This window comes from Mustela erminea, chromosome 6 (genome assembly GCF_009829155.1).
Source record: "Mustela erminea isolate mMusErm1 chromosome 6, mMusErm1.Pri, whole genome shotgun sequence".
Taxonomy (NCBI): domain Eukaryota; kingdom Metazoa; phylum Chordata; class Mammalia; order Carnivora; family Mustelidae; genus Mustela; species Mustela erminea.
In genome coordinates this window covers 571,325-592,208 of record NC_045619.1, presented here as the reverse complement: position 1 = coordinate 592,208, position 20,884 = coordinate 571,325, and the positions used below count along the sequence as shown (strand labels likewise).

The 20,884-nt window shown below is 53.7% G+C and overlaps 1 protein-coding gene across 4 annotated transcripts in view; it reads left to right on the top strand.

The window, feature by feature from the left end:
* The window catches only part of MOV10L1 (Mov10 like RISC complex RNA helicase 1), a 66,050-nt gene that overhangs the window by 10,411 nt on the left and 34,755 nt on the right, over nucleotides 1–20,884 (top strand). For all 4 annotated transcript variants that reach the window (XM_032345834.1, XM_032345833.1, XM_032345832.1 and 1 more), the window contains exons 3-12: nucleotides 1,188–1,350; nucleotides 7,399–7,511; nucleotides 8,114–8,301; nucleotides 9,962–10,105; nucleotides 10,814–11,052; nucleotides 11,414–11,543; nucleotides 12,724–12,918; nucleotides 14,093–14,207; nucleotides 18,215–18,392; nucleotides 18,903–18,973. In XM_032345834.1, coding sequence (XP_032201725.1) covers nucleotides 1,188–1,350; nucleotides 7,399–7,511; nucleotides 8,114–8,301; nucleotides 9,962–10,105; nucleotides 10,814–11,052; nucleotides 11,414–11,543; nucleotides 12,724–12,918; nucleotides 14,093–14,207; nucleotides 18,215–18,392; nucleotides 18,903–18,973 — 1,536 coding nt within the window. The remainder of the gene's footprint in view (nucleotides 1–1,187; nucleotides 1,351–7,398; nucleotides 7,512–8,113; nucleotides 8,302–9,961; nucleotides 10,106–10,813; nucleotides 11,053–11,413; nucleotides 11,544–12,723; nucleotides 12,919–14,092; nucleotides 14,208–18,214; nucleotides 18,393–18,902; nucleotides 18,974–20,884) is intronic.

Sequence of the window (20,884 nt, the reverse complement as noted above, 5' to 3'; positions counted from 1 at the left end):
CACCATTTTTCGAGAGGACTGCACAGTGGGGTACCTTTTCTCCTTTGAGTGGTCTCAGCGCCCTTGTGAGAGTCACTGGCGCACATTCTTTACCGTGAGTATTGAGTTTGTCTTTACGGCGCTACACGCTCTTGATTGCTGAGGCTTCGGAGAACTTTGTTCTTCCTTTTCAAGGTTGTTTTTGCTGTTCAGGGTCCCTTGAGAGTCCGTGTGAACTTTAGAGTACCGTTGAAAATGTTCCCGGGATTTCGAGAGGGATTACATTGAATCTGTACATCACATTGGATAGTATTGATACCTCAGTATTAGGTCTTCTAGTCCATGAATGCTTTGTCCATCTGTGTCTTTTTTTAACTTCTCTCAGCCACGTTTTGTAGTTTTTAGTGTATGTATTTCATCTTTTTGCTTAACTTTATTCCTAAGTGTTTTATTATTTTTTGATGGTATTATAAATGGAATTGTTTTCCAAATTTCTGGTTTTGGCTCGTTCATTGTGAGTGCGTATATATGAGATGGATTTTTCTATATTGATCTTGTATTCTACAGGTTTGCTGAATTTATTAGCTGAAATTTAAAAAATTAACAGATTTTTATGGAATATTTAGCAGTTTCTACATATAAAATCATACCACTGCAAACGAGTATCTTAACTTTTTCTTTCTAGTTTAGGTGCCTTTTACTTCTTTTTCTTGTCCAGTTTCTCTGGTTAGGGCCTGAATACTTTTTTTGAACAGATGTAGCAAAGTTTCCTTGCCTGGTTCCTTATCCTAATGGAAAACCTTTCAATTTTTCTGTCATTGAATGTGAGGTTAGGCGTGGGTTTTTCTTATGTGGGCTTAATCATGGTGAAATCTCCTTCAATTCTTGGTTGGAGCGTTCTCTCATGAAAGGGTGTTGTTTTGTCAAATGTTTTCTCTGCGTCAGCTGAGAATTTCGTGTATTTTTTTCCCTTTGTTTTACCAATGTGTGGTGTATTATACTGATCACTTTTCACGTGTGAAACTTCTTTGTATTCTGGATAAACTGGCCTTGATTGCACTGTGTAACCCTATTAATGCACTCTCATGTTTGGTTTCCTAGTGTTTTGGTGAGGATTTTTAACACCTGTCTTCATGAGAGATACTTTCCTGTAGTCTGCTTTTCTTACAGGCCTTTTCTTGCGGTGTGAGTAGCAGGTTGTCTTACAGGTGGAGGCCGTCTCTGATAAGTGGGAAGGCGACAGCAAGAGCCAGGCCAGGGGCCTGTCGCAGTCCCGCCCCCAGGTGCTGATCGGCTGTGTGACTTCGCTGATGGAGGGCGCGGGCTACATCAGTCAGACCACATACTTCTCTCTGGAGAGCGTTTGCGAAGGTATGTCACATGGGTTTCTGCTCACTTTTGAGATGAAGTTTTCTCTGGTTTTTTTTTTTTTAATTTTATGAATTAGCTTTGAGATGGTTACACACAGGAAAGTGTCAAATTTGAGCGTGCTTTGTTTATGGAGCGGTTTTCGGACGAGAATGCCTTCGTCAGGAGCTGGCTCCCAGCGGCATAGGTGGTGTAGGTTGCTGTGATTTGTTTTGTGCCGTTTGTTGAATGGAGTCACTAATTTCTGGGTAATTGTTCCTTTCAAGTAAGTATCATTACTAATCTAAGTCAACGGCGTCATAGATGTACGAGGCACCTTCTGTTTTTACAGTACTTCGGGTGTTTTAAAATAGGACTTGGGGATGGCTTTGTCCTTCCCACAGTGTATATCCGTTTTTAATTGCATTTATTTTTAACTATCAAATTTTGTTTTTACGTGTAACTATATAATTTGTTAATGCCATTCGTGAGTTCAACAACAGTTGAGTGTGTACTGCTGTCTACAGTGATGGGTCGGGAGTAACCCAGTAGGGGAGCAAGATGAGGAAGACCTTAGACCTTCCTCCCAAGGAGAAACAGACCAGTACATGCCTTGGAGTTGGGCGAGATTGGAAAACTGCATGGGCAGGGTGGTTTCCGGGCTGAATTCCAGCTGCTCACCCTGCCAGCCACACGTTGAGAGAGGGAGAGCCACAGTTCTCTCCCACCTCAGCTGCCCGGGAGCCCAGTGCAGGAGGTAGATGAGCTCAGCCCCCTGGCCACTTGCTGTTCTACTTTTCTTAGGTGTAAAAGCTGGGATTCTGACCTTGGTTGCTAACCCTGGAAGCTTCCAAAATGAAACTGACAGATGGCTGGGGGTTTTAAATCTCTGTTCTGCCAGAAAACTCTCAATTCTGGCAAAATCGATCCTGCAGTTTCTCAGCTTCAGAGGGAATTGCTAGGTCCCTGTAACTATGTGACAGGAGGCCACTCCCAGACGGGGACACAGTTCATGCCGCAGATACTGTTGGAAGGTGCTGAAGTAGTTGACCATGGGGACTGGTACCTGAAGCATGGGTCGAGGCACTTTATTAAGATTTTCTGAAGTCTTCTTGAGCTGAGAAAATCAGGCCCACAGAGACAAACAGCTGACGGCCTGACCTCCACAGCAAAAGAACATCCTTGGAAGAGAAATCACAATGTGAAAAAAAAACATGGGCGTCCAAAATAAAGGTCACGGGCTTTTTCTGGAAAAGGCCAGATGGTAAAGCTTGTGGGTCACATGGTCTCTTGCAGCTCCTTGCCTCGAGGTTGATGGCAGCATGAACACAGGCCCGTAGGCAGCACCAGAGCAGAAAGGTGCAGTGGGTTTCTGTCAAACTGTATTTGCACAAACAGGTGGCGGGATTCCGGTGCACATCCCTGATCAGAAAGTGGGAGGAGGAAGAATTGGGCTAGACGTTTCGTTTACTTAAGGGAGAGTCCGAATACACCGGTGCTTTTTGGCATTCGTTCAGCAAATATTGGAAGGGCTTGCACTGGGCCTGGCACAGTTTCGTAGAATGTGCTCTAATGGAAGGGGGAAGACAGGACGCGGTTTTCTGCTCTGAGGAACTGCTGAGTGTGGTAGGGCAGGAGGTGGACGGCTTCGGATTCCTCTGGGGCTCGTAAGGCCCAGCGTCCCTGTGTGCAGAGCAGACCAAGGGCTCTGTGAGGAGGGGCCACGTGAAGCTCAGGTTGGGTTCGGACCCTTCCAAAGACCTCGAGAGTCTGCAGCTGTGTGCAGCGTGCGTGGGAGTTGAGCAAGTCTGGCTGCCTCAGGAAGGGGTGTCACTGGGGACAGGTGTGAGCCTGTGAGTACTGAAGGGTGTGACGGTGGGAGGGAAGGTGTCAGGATCACAGAGTCCCCTCGGTCTCAGACTGTAAAGGCAGTGGTGGCCATCCGCCCAGTTCTGTGGAGGACTCTTCAGACCTCAGCCCACAGATAACACTCACGGGAATTCTTTTTCTGTGTGCATACTGTGCCCGCTGAGCCAGCCAGGGGCCCTCCTCCTGTTCCTGGGAGTTCTTAACGTGGGGGAAGAGCCCAAGCTGTTTTACACATGAATACCCAGTTACTCCTTAACCCTTTGGCCCAAGGCTGTTAAAATGGAATTGGGCATTCAGCCTCAAGCAGGCTTTCTTGTGCTCCGCACTGTGACCTTGGAGGCTGCCCGTTCCATTTTGGTGACTGCCCTGTGAATTGTGGAACGTGCTTGGCAGCATCTCTGAGCTCTGGCCACTAGATGCCAGTGACTGCCATCCTGGCCCCCAGTTTTGAGAAACTCGAATGTCTGTGGATGTGGCTGGGAGACAGAATGACTCTGGGTAGGAGTCACCTAAGAGCAGGGTCTAGAGTCCCAACTGCGCGACAGACCCACTTCTTTCCTCTTTTTTCTCAGAGCAAGCAGTGGGTAGCCCTGTGACATCTGCGTATCCACTTAACCGGCGTGACCCGAGCTCCCCGCCAGGGTCACGAGTCAGGTTATTTTTTTCTTGTCAAATTAAACTGGTTTATGGACCCATTTGTGTAGTAAAGAACACGTGCCCCGGGTCCTTCCTGAGCCCTTTCACCAGGCCCAGGAACCGGTGCCGCACACAGGACAGGGTGCCGTGCCGTGCGTGGGGGTGTGCCTTAGTGACCAGTGCGCCTCTTCAGGCCCTGCTCTTCATCTGCCTGCGTCCCTGAGGGCCCGAGATTTTCTCTCTGAGAACCTCAACCCAGCAGCTGGTCCCTCCTTCCCGGGTTGGAGCCCAGCCCTCCGAACACCCTCTCCTGCGGCCGGAGCTCTGCAGCCTCTGGTGCCCTTCTGTATCCTTCCCGTTCTGTCTGCCCAGTAGGGACCGCCCAGCCTTGTCCTCTGGCTTTGGGTTGGGATTAGCCTAAGGAGAGCCCCCAGCGACTGGCAGAAGGCAGGGGAGAGAGGTCAGGATCACACCCCCACCTCGTGTTCTGGCGGCGGCTCTCTCCTCTCCCATGGCCGGAGTCATAGCCGGGGTGATCCCGTCACTTAGTGTCCACACTGGTACACACTGAGAAGTGGGAAGGGGTGTGAAAAGGAATTAAATCATTTTTTGGATACTTGCATATTGATGAGCAGACGGATTTTACTACACTGGCGGACCTTTCAAGTAGCGTTATTCAGAAACTGCGAAACTTTTTTTAGAAAAAGAATACTTGGGCCTTTTAAAACCACTTAATATTATTCAGTCTTTATATCCTTGACACATAATAACATTGTAATTTTTCACCATTTCTAACACCATGTCACTAATATTAAAAACATACACTGGGCGCATAGGTGGCTCAGTTGGTTAAGCGTCTGACTCTTGACTTCAGCCCGGTTTTCATGATCTCAGGGTCATGAGATCCAGCCCCCCTTAACTGGGCTCCACACTCGGCTCAGTGGAAGTCTGGTTGTGGTCTTCTCTCTCCCTTTCCCTCTGCTCCCAAGTCCCGCCCCCACCATGTGCACGCATTCTCGCGCTCTCTCTCAAACCAGTAATAAAATCTTAATATTTAAAAAGAAAAAAATTAATAAAATTAGAAACATAAATTTTTTAGTATCTAATTTCATTTTTTTATTCAGTGGTTTGGAATCTCCAAACTGCATTTTATGGTTAATAAACTTGAAACTGAAGCCTTTGACTGGCTCTCCCTATAGGCTATAACACTTTTAATTGAGAAAATATTAGTAAGCTCAGAGCAAATTCTACAAAATCCTTAAGTCTGGTTTTTTTTTTTCTTTTTTTAATAATTTATTTATTTGACAGAGAGAGAGACAGTGAGAGATGGAACACAAGCAGGGGGAGTGGGAGAAGAAGAAGCAGGCCTCCCGCTGAGCAGGGAACCTGATGCGGGGCCCGATGCCCAGACCCTGGGATCATGACCCGAGCCGAGCGAAGGCAGACGCTCTACGACTAAGCCACCCAGGCGCTCCAAGTCTGGTATTTTTCTATTGAGACTTGTTAACTGTGTCAGCGCAGATGTTTTTACAGGGCCTGTTTGTTTGCCTCTATGAGTGCAAAGGTGATCAAATGCTCTCATAAATTAAAACTCATCAAATGAGTTGTCTCTAAGATTTTTGTGAGTGTCAAATCAAATGCAGATGCTGTAAATTGGTACGTCTTGTCCACTTCGGTCATTCCATTACAGAGCATCTGTTTACCCAGTTAAACATCAGGGCTTTCTCGGAAGACTTGGCACAGGCCGGATAGTGTGGACTCCCATCATACGACTTCAGCTCTACGCCGCAGGTGCCAGGCAGGCTCCGGGGGCCTCGTGGCTTCATTCCCTCTGCTGCTTTGGTAGAAAGGAGTGTCGCTGTTTTCTGTTTACAAGCTGTATTTTCAATAACTGCAATTTATTTTCTTTTTTAAATATTTTATTTCTTTGAGAGAGAGGTGCAGAGGCAGAGGAAGAAACAGGCTCCCCACTAGCAGGGAGCCCAACTCGGGGCTCAGTCCCAGGACCCCGAGATCATGACCTGAGCTGAAGGCAGATGCTTAACCAGCTGAGCCACCCAGACATCCCTGATTCCATGATTCTGATGGAGGAAAAAAATCACACTATTATTTGAATTTGTTTTGCTGTTTCTTTTCTCTTCGAGATAACTGTTTATAAAACTAGCATATTGCTTCATTTTCATGTGTATCTGAAGAGATTTGAAATAAAAAATTAGTGGAATTATGTTAAATATTTCACAAATAAAGTCATGGTTTTTAAGTCAACATACAAGTATGTCCTAACCTGTAAAATTGTGCTTCTGGGCCTGTCCTCTTAAAACGCCCCTTGCCCGGAAGCCGAGGGCTCTAGCCCATGTGTCTCTTCTGGTTCCACGCCATCAGTGGTACCACTGTGGCCCTCGTGCTGATCGGTCCCTGTCAGGAGACGTTCGGGCTCTCAGGTGTTTATCACCAGCTTTCTTGAGAAACAAATTCAGTTTTAAATTGTGCAATTTTGGTTTTTGTTTGTGTTTTTTTTATTTTTACTGTTTTAGAGAGAGTGCGCATATACAGTGGGGAAGGGCAGAGGGAAAGGGAGACTCCCGGGCAGACTCCCCGCTGAGCATGGAGCCTTACACGGAGCTCCAGCCCACAACCCTGAGACCGTGACCTGAGCTGAAAGCCGGAGTCGGACACTTCCCTGCTGGAGCCACCCGGGTGTCCCTGTCCTTCTATTCCTTGAGCCGATGGCTGTCAAAAGTACTGCAAAATGACAAAAACGTGGTAACCAGTTGTAGCTTCACAGCGTGCACCATAACACACCCTCTCAGACGGTGCTTCACCCTCTCAGACGGTGCTTCCTGTGTCATGGACTGACGGATGGTTATGCCACGGCATGTCCTTGAGCCTGCAGTTGCCCAGCGTGCCCGCCCGCCAGCCAGTGGCAGCCTAGGGCACCTTGCCTCCTGCAGGCCGCAACACAGCTGCCTGCCCCCCCCGACCCCCCAGGATCTGGCAGGGGCACTGAGTGCTCCCTGCCCCCACCACCGGAGCTGGCACAGACACCCCAACTCTCAGGTCTGAGCGCACAGCCCTTTGTCACCTGTGGGGGTGGGGGTGGGGGGCACTCACACTGCTTCTGGGAAGAGCTGACAGAGCAGTGGCCCGTGTTAGAGAAACTGCTGGCCACCTTGAGTCGCACTCCCTAGAGGCTAGAGGTGGAAGAGAGGTGCTATTGAGCCTATTTTGTTGCATTAGGAATAGCGCATAGGAAAAACGTGGGGAATGTTGGAAGCCACATGGGATCCCGAAACTGCACAAACCAGGTGCTTGACCATGTAAGCCACAAACCTCTCTGGGCTCCCTGCGTTTGCCCTCTTAGGCTGGAGAGGGTAAGGCTGCAGAAAGGCAAGTCTGTAACATCCACAGCTCCAATTAATTGGGGAAACCCAGAAGAGAAACCAAGGTTGAAAACGGGTTTCTTGGGTAGAAGAGAAATGGTTTCTGTGTATCACAACCTCAGAATGACGTGTATACTTTGGTATGACCAACATTACCAAGTAAGCACCATGGTTTCCCTGCTTGGAGGTTTCGAGCCCTGCAAGGGAGACTGGGTGGAGGCGGAGTACTGGATCCGGCCGGGCACGTGGAGCAGCGAGGCCGTCTCCGTGAAGCCGCTGAGGTACAAGCGCGTGGAAAGGGTAGGTGCCGGCCCTCGCCCGTCCTTACCTTCCTGCCCTCCGGCCCGGGCTTCCCCTGGGTGCGTCGGGAAGTCCGGCTGTGTCCTTGCTGAGAATGCGGCTTTCCTTAAGGAGATCCCTGGAGGTCGCCTGGCACGCTTGCACGATGAGATTCTACTTCTGTAGCTCGTGCAGAAGGTGCCGACGCTCTGCTTGCTGGGAGGGAGACGGCGGGTAAAAGGACTGGGGCCGTAGAGGCCGGCGGGCTCCGGCGCTGGAGACGAGTTTTCAGGGGTGCGGGTGGCAGCGCGTGCTGGGCCGGGGCGGAGACACGGGGAGTGAGCACCGGCCACCCGACGCGCTCTGACTGCACAACCTCAGCCTTGGCTCTGAGGCCCTCACACATTGATGGAATCTTCAGGGCTTCGCTTCTCCAAGGCCGGGGTCCCCCACTCCCTCCCGAGGCTGCACTTTGCCTGCAACGGGGCCCAGGTGAGGTGTTGCCAAACAGCTCACCGGGTGTGTGTTTCTGGTTCTGGAGGCCAACCCGAGACGGGCTGGTTTGGAGAGTCAGGCTCTGGTGTGGCCCCTGTTCACACCGTCCTCAATGACTGTGTTCGCAGGTCTGCATTTCTAGCCTCTGCGGTAGAAACGGGGTGATAGGTGACAGCATCTTTTTCACCTTGGACTCTCTGAAGCTTGCTGAGGGATACGTGCCTCGAAGACATGACGTGGTCAGTGCCGTGGTGGTGGAGAGCAGCCAGTCGTGCTATGTCTGGAGAGCCTTGTGCATGACCCCCGTGAAAAGACGGTAACGAGGAAACCGCTTTCTTCTTCGGGAGCAAGAGGCCCAGTTGAAGTGTATTTTAGGAGTTGCTTTAATAAGCTCAGTAACAGCCTGTCCAAATCCTAAGCTGTGCGGTCAAAGGGGGACAGCGTCTTCTGGAAGGTTTTCAGCGGTCTCTGTGGCTGGTTAAAGTTGAGGCTAGCAGTTCCTTCTTAACCCTCAGTCTCGCATCGGCAGTGTTCGCGTCCTGGTGGTTTGATGGCTTTTGTGCTTTCACGTGTCGGTACTTTCTAGAACATGTTGGACATAGTAGGTTCTTCATTTTTTTTTAAGATTTACTTATTCATTTGGGGGGACACTGGCTGTGAGCCAAGCCCAAATCCTATGATTTCGGAATTCCCTCGTAACCTCCTAGTCCGCGTAGGGGATTAGAAGGTGAGTGGTCGACGAAGGCAATGTGCTGGGTCCGGGGAGCTCCCAGCCTGTGAGCGGCCGGTTCCCCTTTCCTGGCTTTACAGTGGAGATGAGCGTGCCGCCCTGAAGCAGGAGGGCAGTCGGTGCCCTGTGTGCCAGGCCCTGCGCGCCAGGCCCTGCGCCAGCCCCTGCGCCAGCTCCGGGAGCACTGCCGCGCTTCTGCCCTGGCAGAGCCCATGTGCTGTCACCGCACTCAGGCTTCCGGACCCCTGAGGGGAGGCTCCTGGCAACGGCGTGGGGCAGTGAGGCTCTGTGCGGGTTCTCTCCACCAGCTGGTCCAGAGGCCCCGGTGTCAGCCCTGCGTGTACGCTCCTCTCGGACCCGCTGTGTGGGTGCCCAGGTGCGTGTTGGAAAAGGCACCCGTTCCTGAGCGCAGAGCGGAGCTCCCACGCTCCTCCTGAACCGCCCGCCTGTGTGTGCCGGGTGGCTTGAGCCGGAAACCTTGCAGTCGTTCCCCGCCCTCCTGTGCTCGTACTTCTCGGCCCTCCGTCGGCAGCTGTCGGCCGTCCCCAGTGGCGCCCTGGGTCTGGGCGAGGGCCATGCGAGGCCGTGTGAGCTGAGGGCGGCGTGAGGGGCCGGCTGCTGTCGTCCGCGCGCGGACTGTGGATGAGGAGAGGGAGGAAGGGCTGGGGGTGCCCCGGCAGGGAGGAATGTGTGGACGGGAGGACTTCGAGGGCCAGGAGCTGCCTGAGGAGGGGATGCCAGTGTGGTCGAGACCGTCACCGCGTGTGTGGCCGGGGCCCCACTGTCTAGATGAGCACTGTGGGAGCGCAGTGAGAGGACTGAAGCCGCCTGCTTCCCGCCAGTGTCCACAGAACGCGGGGGAGCGGGGTCCGTGAAGGGAGGGTGCCTGCCCTCACCCCTCCCGGCGGCCTGAAGAGCAGAGGATCGAACGCTCTCTCCCCAGCACGTTCCCAGAATCAGGAGCTCCTTCAAGATATTACCACCGCGCCACTGCCCTTTTTCTAGATCTTTGAGCATTTGTAATTTTCTTCTTCAAGGTGTTTTGCTGTCCTTCTCCAAAAGTCTTTGTAGGGACTCTGTATGTAGTCTGTGGCCGTATGTCCCCGGGGGATGGACGGTCCGTCCCTCGCGCCGCTCTTGGCCCGGTGGTGGGGGTGGCGCGTCTGAAAGGAATGTGGCTGGGAGGTAGGGGTGGAGCTTCCGGGTGTCTGCTCCCGTGATGCTGTTCTTGGGGTGCTCTCTGCAGGGACCCTGCTGCCTTTGAAGAGGCTGCTGATGAGTCCTGCGGAGCCCTTTTACTGAAGAACAAAGGTGGTATTGAAGTCACAAGGATGACAAATTTTGGAACATTAAAGGAAGGAGAAAGTAAAAATCTGGTGATCTGGATAGAGTAAGTCTGTCATTTATTTTATTTTATTTTTTTAAAGATTTTATTTATTTATCAGAGAGAGGGGAGAGAGCGAGCACAGGCAGACAGAGTGGCAGGCAGAGGCAGAGGGAGAAGCAGGCTCCCCGCTGAGCAAGGAGCCCGATGCTGGGATCATGACCTGAGCCGAAGGCAGCCGCTTAACCAACTTAGCCACCCAGGTGTCCCAAGTCTGTCATTTAAATAAAGTCATGTCGGGGCCCCTGGGTGGCTCAGTGGGTTAAAGCCTCTGCCTTGGCTCAGGTCATGATCTCGGGGTCCTGCGATCAAGCCCCGCATCGGGCTCTCTGCTCAGTGGGGAGCCAGCTTCCTCCTCTCTCTCTCTGCCTGCCTCTCTGCCTGCTTGTGATCTCTGTCTGTCAGATAAATAAACAAAATCTTTAAAAATAAATAAGTAATTATAGTCCCGTTAATGAGTTTTAAATTGTGATTTAAGAATTTTTTTTTTTTTAAAAAAAGGAATTTCTGTAGAAGCAGCCTCATTTTGGCTGTTTATTTTTTCCTTCATAGAGATCTCTCAGAAGTTTTTCACCCTAAAATATCCTTTTTACTTCTATTCATAAAGCTATTTACAATCACTTTTCGCCCAGAGTGAATTATGTGTGTTATGGCAGCTGACGATTTTAGCTTCAGGAATCTTGTTTGTATTCGTGGCTCATTTTCTTTTTCCAGGAACAAAGGAGATATTCCTCAAAACTTAGTCAGCTGTAAACTGGCCGGCTGGGATAAAACTAAACAATTCAGGTTTCAAACGCTGGAGAACACCCAGAAGTGCCCAGTAGGGTCTCTCGTTCCCATTCCCAGGAAGGAGAATTTTTCCGATGAAAATACTGACTCACTGGAGAGCTGCCAAAAAAACACAACCTGTCAGGCGTCAGAGAGTCGTGTGAACAGCAGAGACGTCTCTCCAGGTAGATGGTTCTCCTGCTGCTGTGTCCGGTCAGCCAGCTGTAGGCCCGTGGGCTCTGCGCGACAGGGTGCTGCTGCTCCCTGCGCTCTGGGCCTGGTACAGCACCTGCTGTGCTCTTTAGGTTCTGGGCTCTTGTCTTTGGGACCGAGCAGAAGACAAAAATAGCTCGGCCAAGACCCTTTAGATGTGCTGCTTCCTGCGAGTGGTTCCAGACTCAGGAAGGGCTGGCCGCTGTCCACTGATGTTTTTGTCACCTCCTGTCTGGCATTTTGTGTGTCCGCATGCATTTTCACTAGCCTGCCACCGCTGTCCGAGACTGCCTCGCTTCTGATCTAATTCTGGACTTAAATTCCGTCTCCCAGACGACTGTGCTTGTGAAGAAGATGAGGACGGAGAAGAGAGGAGGCGGGGGAAGCGGACGACAGGGCTGGAGCCAGAAGGGCTCATCCCTCCCGGCGCGAGAGCCCCGGTTGTGGTCGCATGCGATGCGCGGTACGTGGCTGGAGGGCTGGGAGTGGGTTCTCCTTGGGGACATTCGTGTATTTGGGTCTTTAGGTATCGTGGGTGATGCTCGAGGTCGGAGGTTATAAAAGTATTCCGAACTATTCTGATGAGAAAAATAAAAAAGAAGGAAAAGCACTGCTGGAGAAAATGGTTTGAGTGAGTTTACTGACCAGAGCGTTGCCTCCCCTGGCCTGACAACCTGCGCACACCCCCCACCCGCTCACCCGTTTCTGACCCTCAGTCCTGTTGGAGTCCATCCACTCTCAGCCCCTAGGCCACGGCTCCTCACCTCCCCTCCGGTGCCCTCAGCTAAGGCCTTCCTGCCCCTCATCTCCAGCTGGGCAGCTGGCCAGGTCCAAGCTCCGGGGACAGGAGTTTGAGGCCTCCCTCTCTGGGAGGACTGTGTATAATCCCAGTCTACCCCCCAGTCCCGCGTCCGGGCAGCGGGCCGCTTCCTTTCCCAGCAGCCCTCTCCAGTTCTCTACCCTTGCTAATTCTTAATCTTTTTTAAAAACCTGACTCTGGGCACCTGGCTGGCTCGGGTGGTGAAGCAGCGGGAGTCTGCTGCTCCCTCTCCCTTTGCCCCTCAGCCCTGCTCCGTGCTCTCTCACTCTCTCCCTCTGTCTCAAATAAAATAGATTTTTTTTAATGTGGCTCTGATTAAACCACCTTGCTTCAAGCCCACCGCCATCGTGGCTGGGGCAGCCGTTCCCACAAACAGCCCTTTAGTCAGAGCTGTGCAGTGCCGCCTCTTTAAATGACCTTTTAGATGTGACGGCGCAGAACTCGGTGGAAGGCAGCAGGTGAGCACCAAGTGTGGTGCCTCCGGGAGAGCCTGCCTTGGAGCAGCAGCAGGAAATTGGGCAGAAAATAAAGCAAAAGCTGTTTATTTTTGGTAGCATTCTACAATTTCGATTGAAACTTGAGAACCCTGATGGCGTCTTCCCTATTGCTCTGAAGTTTGAGAACCACAGAGTAGTTTCAGTGGCTGATGTTATTGTGGGAAGACGCCTGGTTTAGCAAGTCCATGTTCTCTGACGGAAATTACGCAAAGCTAAGGGTGACCATGGTTTCGTAGCTGACCTTCTGTACGCGCAGGGCCGTTCTTCCGGACCTACGTGCCCTACTTGTAAGTCAGTCTGAATCTGAATCTTCTCGTTCCTCCAAGTGACCCCGGCCGCTGCCGGGAGCTCCTCCTGCTCTGCTTCTCCCGCTTCGTCATCGGCCGGTTCCTCGAGGTGACGGTCGTGAGCCAGGAGGAGTCGCTTATAGCCATCCGAGAGCCGTTTTCGTGGAAGAAGTCGAGAAGTGCCACCGCGCTGACACCCACAAAAACTACAGTCGTGGTGACCACACAGAAAAGGTGCCGTGAGTGGAAGAGCCGTGCGAATCGAGTGTGCGCCGTGTGAGAGCCGCGCGGGCCGCGCTTGCTGCAGAGGCCCGCATCCTGGCGTGACGCCGGGGGCAGTGGGGCGGCGCCTCTTTCTCTCCTCACTCTCGGGGGGCCGGGGATGTGTGTTTCCTACGATTCTGTCTCTGAGGAGGACCCCACAGTGTGTGTCCCCTTCGTTGTGTTTGTGTTCCTAATCAATAGTTGGCTCTTGCTTACCGAGTGCCTCTGCTTCCACACATACTTGATGTATGTGCTTTGGCGGAGCCCTTGCCACAGACCCGCGTCGTGGGTGGCAGGTGGCAGGCCTCCCCTGTGCGGCTCGTGGTGGCTCTGAGGGCCTTCCTGCCACAGAACTTCTCTCTGAGCAAACTTCTCGTCCGGAGCTGAGCCACCGCGATATCCAAGGGAGCTGACTGTGGGGTAAGGGGGTCAGAGCGACGTGCCCCCCACCCGCGGCACTCAGGCAGGAGCTGGACGCAGGGTTGGAAGGAGGGAGCAGTGCCTTTCTTCAGTGCATGCGGGTGCGCATAATCAGAGGCTCGCTGGGCCTCCCAGTGATGTGTCGCCGCCCTCGCACGGTCTCTCCTGCTGCTGCTTGCCAGTCCCTTCTCGCGCTGCGTTAGACCTGTCCACAGCAGGACTTGTGTTCATCATCTTGATGGTGGCTGACTTCAGTGACTCCTCCCCACACATCTTTCTGGGGAAAGACAGAAGCTCGAGGGGGATCCCCAGTGTCCCCAAACTCCAGGCCGAATAGCAGGACCCAGACAGAGCAGCCTTTGCTGAATGTGTTGTGGCGTTCCTGCCGCAGAGTCCTGATGCTCTAGGCTCACAGCCGCTGTGAGAGCGGACCAGGAGCTCAGGACCTGTGCTCTCAGTGCGGCCTCAGAGGGCTGCTTGGGCACGGTGGCCCTGCTCTCCTCTGCTGGAGGACGCGAGAGGGCTCCGTGAGAGCTGGTACGTGGGAAGGCTCCCGAAGTACCTGAAGTCACTTTGCAAACTCCAGGCTCGCGCCAGCTCACATTTATTTTTGGTTCTCAAAGGACCTTTATTCTTTCCAAAGCAGAGAAGGATGCCTGAGTGCGAATGGCTTGTCTGAGACACGGGGTGATTAAGAATTTTGACTTGTGCTTTTTTTTTTTAGGAACTCAAGACGACAACTTCCAAGCTTTCTTCCACAATATCCAATACCAGATAGACTTAAGAAATGTGTGGAGCAAAAAATTGACATTCTGACTTTTCAGCCTTTGCTCGCAGAGGTAGGAAATGTATCTGATATGTGTTTTCCAACAAACTCAGGATGAACCCTGCTCGGGTTCAGACCTCAGCTTGTCGTCACTGCAGGCTCAGGGAGCTGGGAATCCCAGGGCGATGAGGGGTCGGGACCACTGCTGTGGGCACTGCTTGTGGGGATGCCTACTGCCACCCGCCCAGCTAGGCCAGCGGCCTGCCTCTCAGCGGCTTTCCATTCGGGATAAAACTGAGCCACCGAGAAGACAGGACGTGTGCGGGGAAGCCCTGCAGCTACACAGGCCGGTGGCTGGGGGGAGGGCAAGCCCGTCAGGTCTCCCGCGGGCGGCCTGTGCCTGGAACGCCGTCCCATCACCCGCTCCGTGCGGCAGTGGAGCTGCTTTGTGCTCCAGGCCGTCGGTGGGCTCATGGGAGGGAGCTTGCCCGGCCCGTCTGCTGTTTCGGGTGGTGGCTGATGCCAGACAAAGGGTGAGGCCCTGGCAGGGGAGGAGTGGCCTGGAGAGGAGCCGAGGGTCGACAGAGTACACACCTGTGTGCACGTGGACACCGGGTCCAGGAGCAAGGGAAGTGTCCCGTCTGCTGTCAGAGGGGAGAGGGCGGCCCTGTGAGCAGGAGGGCGCTCCCCACGGAGCTCGGGGGCCCATCGGCTGAACAGCAGATGAGCAGCGCCCCAGAGCAGACAGCAGCTGGGGCAAGACGTGGCTGGAGCTTGGTCGAGGATGAGCCCGCCTGAAGCCTGTTTGTGGGCTGAGGGCGTGAGGCAGGAGGGAGCAGACGGAGATGGGGTGGTCTGCAGAGGAGAGAAGGCTTAGGAGGAAGCTGGGGCCCTGGGGAGGGGCTGTCTTTGAACAGGAGGAGATGCTAGAGGGAGCAGTGAGGCCCCTCCTGTCTGCCCGGCTCTGGGCCCCTAGCTGGGCAGGCAGGAGAGGCTCCCACGAAGCTGCGGTGCCGTTGGGCAAGGGCAGGAGATGGCCCCTCCCCAAGGACTTGCTGGCGCTCTGGAAGAGGGAGGGAGATGGCCCGTCCGGCGAGGGGCGTGCTGCGACGCAGAGGCGGGGCGGCCTCTGCCCTGGCCACGTGGCCGAGTGGGGCTGGCGCAGGCCGCAGACGGAAGCGGGAAAGCGTGTCGGGAAGGCGCCGCGGTGTTTGTGGCGAGTCCCACACCTGAGCCAGCTTCTGTGGCAGCAGGCAGACCTTAGAAATGGGGGGTCCTGGGATGCCTGAGGGGCTCGGTGGGTTAAGCCGCTGCCTTCGGCTCAGGTCATGATCCTAGGGTCCTGGGATCGAGTCCCGCATCAGGCTCCTTGCTCAGTGGGGAGCCTGCTTCTCTCTCTGCCTCTGCCTGCCTCTCTGCCAGCTTGTGTTCTTGCTCTCACACACACACACAAATAAATAAATAAAATGTTAAAAAAGAAAAGGAAAGAAAAGAAATGGGGGGGTCCCCAGAGGCCAGGTGACTGTTGCTGGTGCAGACGCAGCCGTTAGGAGCGTCATGTTAGTCTGTGTTTCCCCAACTCCGCTTCCCCCGAGCCTGGCACTGGGAAGGGGCCTTCCTCAAGCAGGCGGAGGGAAGGAGCGCACTCCTGCTGGACAGTGGTAGTAAAATTGCCAGGGGCCGCGGTGAGCAGGGCCCTGTGGCCGCTGGCTTCACAGCTCCCCTGCTGGCGTGGTTTGTCGGTTTGTTTAATCCTGTCGCTGCCCAAGAGGGTGCCCAGTTCGCAGAGCCTTCCTGTCATCAGCTTCACTGAGGCAGGACAGACGGGCAGCAGCCTGCGCCCATGGCAGGGGCACACTCTGACGTGTGCGCTGTGACCCTTGCACAGTCAAGAAGAGGAGCGCATCTCCCCCCACTGCCCTGAGTGAGCCCTCCCTTCCCCCCGGCCCTGTCCCTGGGCCTCCCGTGGGCAGCTTTCTGCCACCAGAGGTTGGTTCGCTCTTTGGCAATCTGTGTAAGTAGACGCAGCCGGGGCTCGGGGTTGTCAGTCCTCTTCAGCTGGAATGACGTTTAGATGAGGAGCCACATGTGGAGAGCGGTGTGCAGCGCTGGCTGTGCGGCGCCGCGGTCCTGGACATGCTCCAGCGCGTCCCAGGGCTGAGACCCCCACCGTGGCAGCTTCCAGTTTGCTTTGCTTGGACTTTCTGCTAATGTCATAAATTTGGCTTCTACGTGTATTTTGAACTCTTTGCTACATTTTACTATTTTTGCTTTTTATCTGTGTGATCAGTTATCTCTTAAACGTGTTTTTTTTTTTTTAAAGATTTTATGTATTAATTTGACAGAGAGAAATCATAAGTAGACGGAGAGGCAGCCAGAGAGAGAGAGAGAGAGAAGCAGGCTCTCTGCTGAGCAGAGAGCCCGATGCGGGACTCGATCCCAGGACTCTGAGATCATGACCTGAGCCGAAGGCAGCGGCTTAACCCACTGAGCCACCCAGGCGCCCTTAAACGTGTTTTTAATTGGGGCGCCTGGGTGGCTCGGTAGGTTAAAGCCTCTGCCTTCGGCTCAGGTCATGATCCCAGGGTCCTGGGATTGAGCCCCGCATCAGGCTCTCTGCTCACCGGGGAGCCTGTTTCCCTTCCTCTCTCTCTGCCTGCCTCTGCCTACTTGGAATATCTGTCAAATAAATAAGTAAAATCTTTAAAAAAAAAAAATGTGGGTAATTTCTGGCCATTCTGTCTTCAGAGGCTCTTTCTGCTGAACCCCTTTTTCAGATACCCATTGGCTGTGCACTGGCCCTACGTTGGCCCCATTGGAGCTGCCCCACCACTTAGTTCTGCTTTGGTCACTTTTCTTCAGTGCTTGTCCGCTGCATTGCGTTTTGGAAGGTCCCTGTGGCCAGCCCAGTTCACTAGCATTTTCCTCGGCAACGTGCATCCAGGGTATTTTCGTGTCACACGTGGTGGCTCTTCTCTCCCCCAGTTAGTGCTCTTTCTCGGTCTTCTGCGTCCGCTGCACAGGCTCAGTCTTTTCCTGCTTCCGAGTAAGAGCTGCTCTGGTGAGCTCATCTGGAGCTCCGCCACGCATCTGTTTTGGCTCCGCTGAGGGGCTTTCCTCCCCGTTTTGGGCTGTGTTTTCTGTTTCTTTCTAAGCCTCGTAATCTTTGGGTGCCAGACATTGTGGATTTTACCTTGTTGGCTGTTGGGATGTTTTATTGTTCCTGAAAATATTCTGTGGTTTGTTCTGGAATGCAGTTAAGTTACTTTGAAACAGATACGTTCTGGCCGGGTTTTAAGCCTTTGCTGGGTAGGCCTAGAATGGTGTTTAGTTTAGGGCTGACACCCTTCTGAATATCCCACCCGTCCAAAGTCTCTTCTATTACAAGGCTTTCCATTTGGGCTGGTGGGACTCGGTTCTCAGCCCTGGGTGAGCTCTGTGACTCATTCCCGCTCACTCAGTGGCTCCCAACAGGTGACCGTTGTCCTCCCCGGAGACATTCTTGGTTGTCACGGCTGGGGCTGCTAGGATCAACAAGTGGGTAGGGGCCCAGAAGGAAGGCGGTAAGTACCCTGCAGTGCCCAGGACGGCCCGCACCCCAGAGAAGGTACAGCCCAGGTGTTGGTGGTGCCAGGGCTGAGGAACCTGCTCTCACACCATCAGGTGGGCGTCCCAGCCTGACACGGTTTCTTACCCTCACGCACTGACCAGTGCTCAGCTGACAGTTTGGAGGGGACTGTCTGAAGCTCTGCAGACCTTTCTGGCACACTGCCCCTTCGGCCTCCTCGGACCCCAGCTCCATCTCCTCAGTGCAGAGCCCACACAGCTCCCCCTGGGCTCTCTGCATCTGGGCCTGGAAACTGTCTAGGAAGGGGGCCGGAGCAGTTGCAGGGCTCACTGAGGTAGTCTCCCCAACCTCAGGAGCACCGTCCTGTGCCGCCTGCGCATCCGTGTTCAAAAGCCATTGTCTCCCTCTTGGCTGAGTTTCAGCAGCTTGGACTTAGTGCTGCCGCTTTCCTAGACCACGGGGCCCCGGAGGTGTGACTGCTCTCACTCATTTGCTGGCTTTCTTATTTTCAGCTTTTGAACATGTCGAACTACAAGGAAAAGTTTTCAACTTTGCTCTGGCTTGAAGAGATTCATGCAGAAATAGAACTGAAAGAGTATAACATGAGTGGGGTCACCTTGAAAAGAAACGGTGACCTGCTGGTTCTGGAGGTCCCAGGACTGGCTGAAAGTAGGCCTTCTCTCTACGCAGGTGGGTCTGTTACGCGTCACGTTTTACTAGCGGGATCAGCAGACGCTGAACCCCCGTCAGGGGAAGAGTGGTTTTGTTTTGTTAAGATTTTATTGACTTATTTGGCAGAAAGAGAGGGAGAGCACAAGTAGACAGAGCGGCAGGGAGAGGGAGAAGTCGACTCCTGGATGAGCGGGGAGCCCGATGCGGGGCTCGATCCCAGGACCCTGGGGTCATGACCTGAGCCGAAGGCAGACACTTGATGACTGAGCCCCCTGGGCAGGAGTGTTCTAACCGGCAGCGCTGCAGTCCCGTTGTCTCATTGCCTTTGCTCTGGGTTAGGGTTTTCTGTAGAACCTGGTCAGCCCTGGCGGTGTGCCTGGCACCTCGCTCTGGCCTCAGCGGTGCTGGTTTTATGCAGCTGGTCCCAGTGATGTTTATTTTACTTTTTCAAAATGCTTGATTTTAGGGTACAATAGCAAAATTTGGGGATTTTGTAGTTTTACATGTGGTTCTACATTTTTTAACTAGGAGATAAGCTGATTTTAAAAACTCAAGAGTACAATGGACATGTCATCGAGTACATCGGCTATGTGATTGAGGTGAGCAGTGCTCCCGACCAGCTGGCCGGGCCGGCTCTTCCAGCAGTCTGAGGTCAGCTTCCTACCGAGGCTGGGCGGGGGTGCCCCTTCAGCCTTTGAAGGCATTTCAGAAATTTCAGGAGAAAGTGACTATTTAAATAAATTTGTTAATGTATACAGAGAACTTTAAAAAGCCCTGTAATTTTCAGCTACATAAACCACATTTACCTTTTATTACTTATAAGTTCATGATGATTGCATTTAGTCAAATTTGGGCATTCCGAACATGCTCCAGGAGAGAGCACCTCGGAAGGAAGAACACACTTACAGGTTTGCAGTTCTAAAGGCCTTTCTGGAGAAGCCCGCTGACTTCTCGCACGCCTCCTGGCGCGCCCCTGCTTCTGCCACCCGCGTCGCCTGGCCTGCTGCGTTCGTGTGAAGGGGAGGAGGAGGCCCACTCCTGCCTGATGCCCAGAACTGAGGAAATGCCGGAGCCCTGCCCCGGGGTGGGGTGGGGCAGGGTCTGGGAAGGATTCCAAGGAGGGGCGGCATCAGGCCTCTACGGCTGTGTTGGCTGCATTCTGCCCCAAAACACAGGGTGCCGGCCCGTGCCAAGGCAGGAAGCTGTCCTAAGGTGACTGGGGAGGGAGCCGCCGCCGGGTGCCCTCCCTGCTGTTGCCGCAGACCCTCAGGGAGGTGGCTGCTTAGCCTCAGCTGGAGAGCGCGCCGGCTCTGCCGGCTTGAACACCCGCTGGCTGTTGGACCACCACCAGACTGTCTGAGCTTCCAAAGGGTGGATCCAGTCGCGCTTCTCAGGGAAGATGCCCTGGGGACAACCTACTCCGAGCAGTAGTGCCAGAGATGACAGGTAGGAGGTCTCTCTGGTCCCGCTGGTGGGGGTAGCTGGTGTCATGCGCTGACAAGCCGTTTTCGTCTGTGCGCTGCCGAAGAGCGCCAGAGCCTGACGGACCCAGACTGAAGCTACAGGCGCCCCAGCCCGGGGCGTTGAGCGCCCCTCCTGAGCCTTTGGTGGGCTAGTGCATACAGTCGGCTCCTTTGGAGCAACGGAATTCGTGGTCGACTCAGTAAACTCTACAGGTCTCAGCTCATTGTCTTTCTCGAGTCTCTGTAGTTTTAACTTTTGGCCATTGCAGTGGTGCTGGAGACCATGATGGTCCAAAAGGCCTCAGGAGAGCCCCATAGACGGCGGGGTGCACAGAAGACGCACGTCCAGGATGAGCCGTGATTCCGTTGACGTCAAACTGGCGTTTCCATGACAGGCGGGCAGGCAACCCGGATTTCTCAACCTCGAGTCCGTCTGTGGGAGAGGGAGTTCCAGTGGGGCCACTGTGCTGTCATGCACATCCGGGGCCATGGGACAGAAGTCTCCCAAGGCTGGGCCCTGCACAGAGCCCTGCCACCATGGCTACCTCCACAGAGGGGCCTTCTTGTCACCAAGAGCACGTGCCTCGGAACAGGCATTGTCATTTCTTCTCTTCCCACTCAGTTTGTCTCCGCATGGTTTTCATCTCTGCGTGCTTTGCTTGATTGATGGGAGTTGCCCTGTTGTTTTTTATATTGGCTTTTTCTGTCTGGGTTTTCAATTTCTCACACATGGTTTTTCAAGCTCCTGGAAATGATAGCGGCGGTGTGTGACCGTCCCTGGGGCCCGAACTCTGTGCAGGCTGTGCTGACTCTCACTCTTGGTGATTTGCTTCCCTGTGTGCTGCTTCAGTGACCTTTGAACTACAGGTTCATTTCCGTTAGTCTTGGTCCCTGGGAAACCTGGGGCCCCTGGGTTGGGCTTGCTCTCCTTTTAAGGGTATTATGGCAATTTCTGCTGCAAGCAGGGGGCCCCACCAACAGGGCAGCCCCCGTGTCCGTTCCTGCCGGTGTCTCTGTCCCCAGGCCGGCTCCGCTCTCCCGGCACCG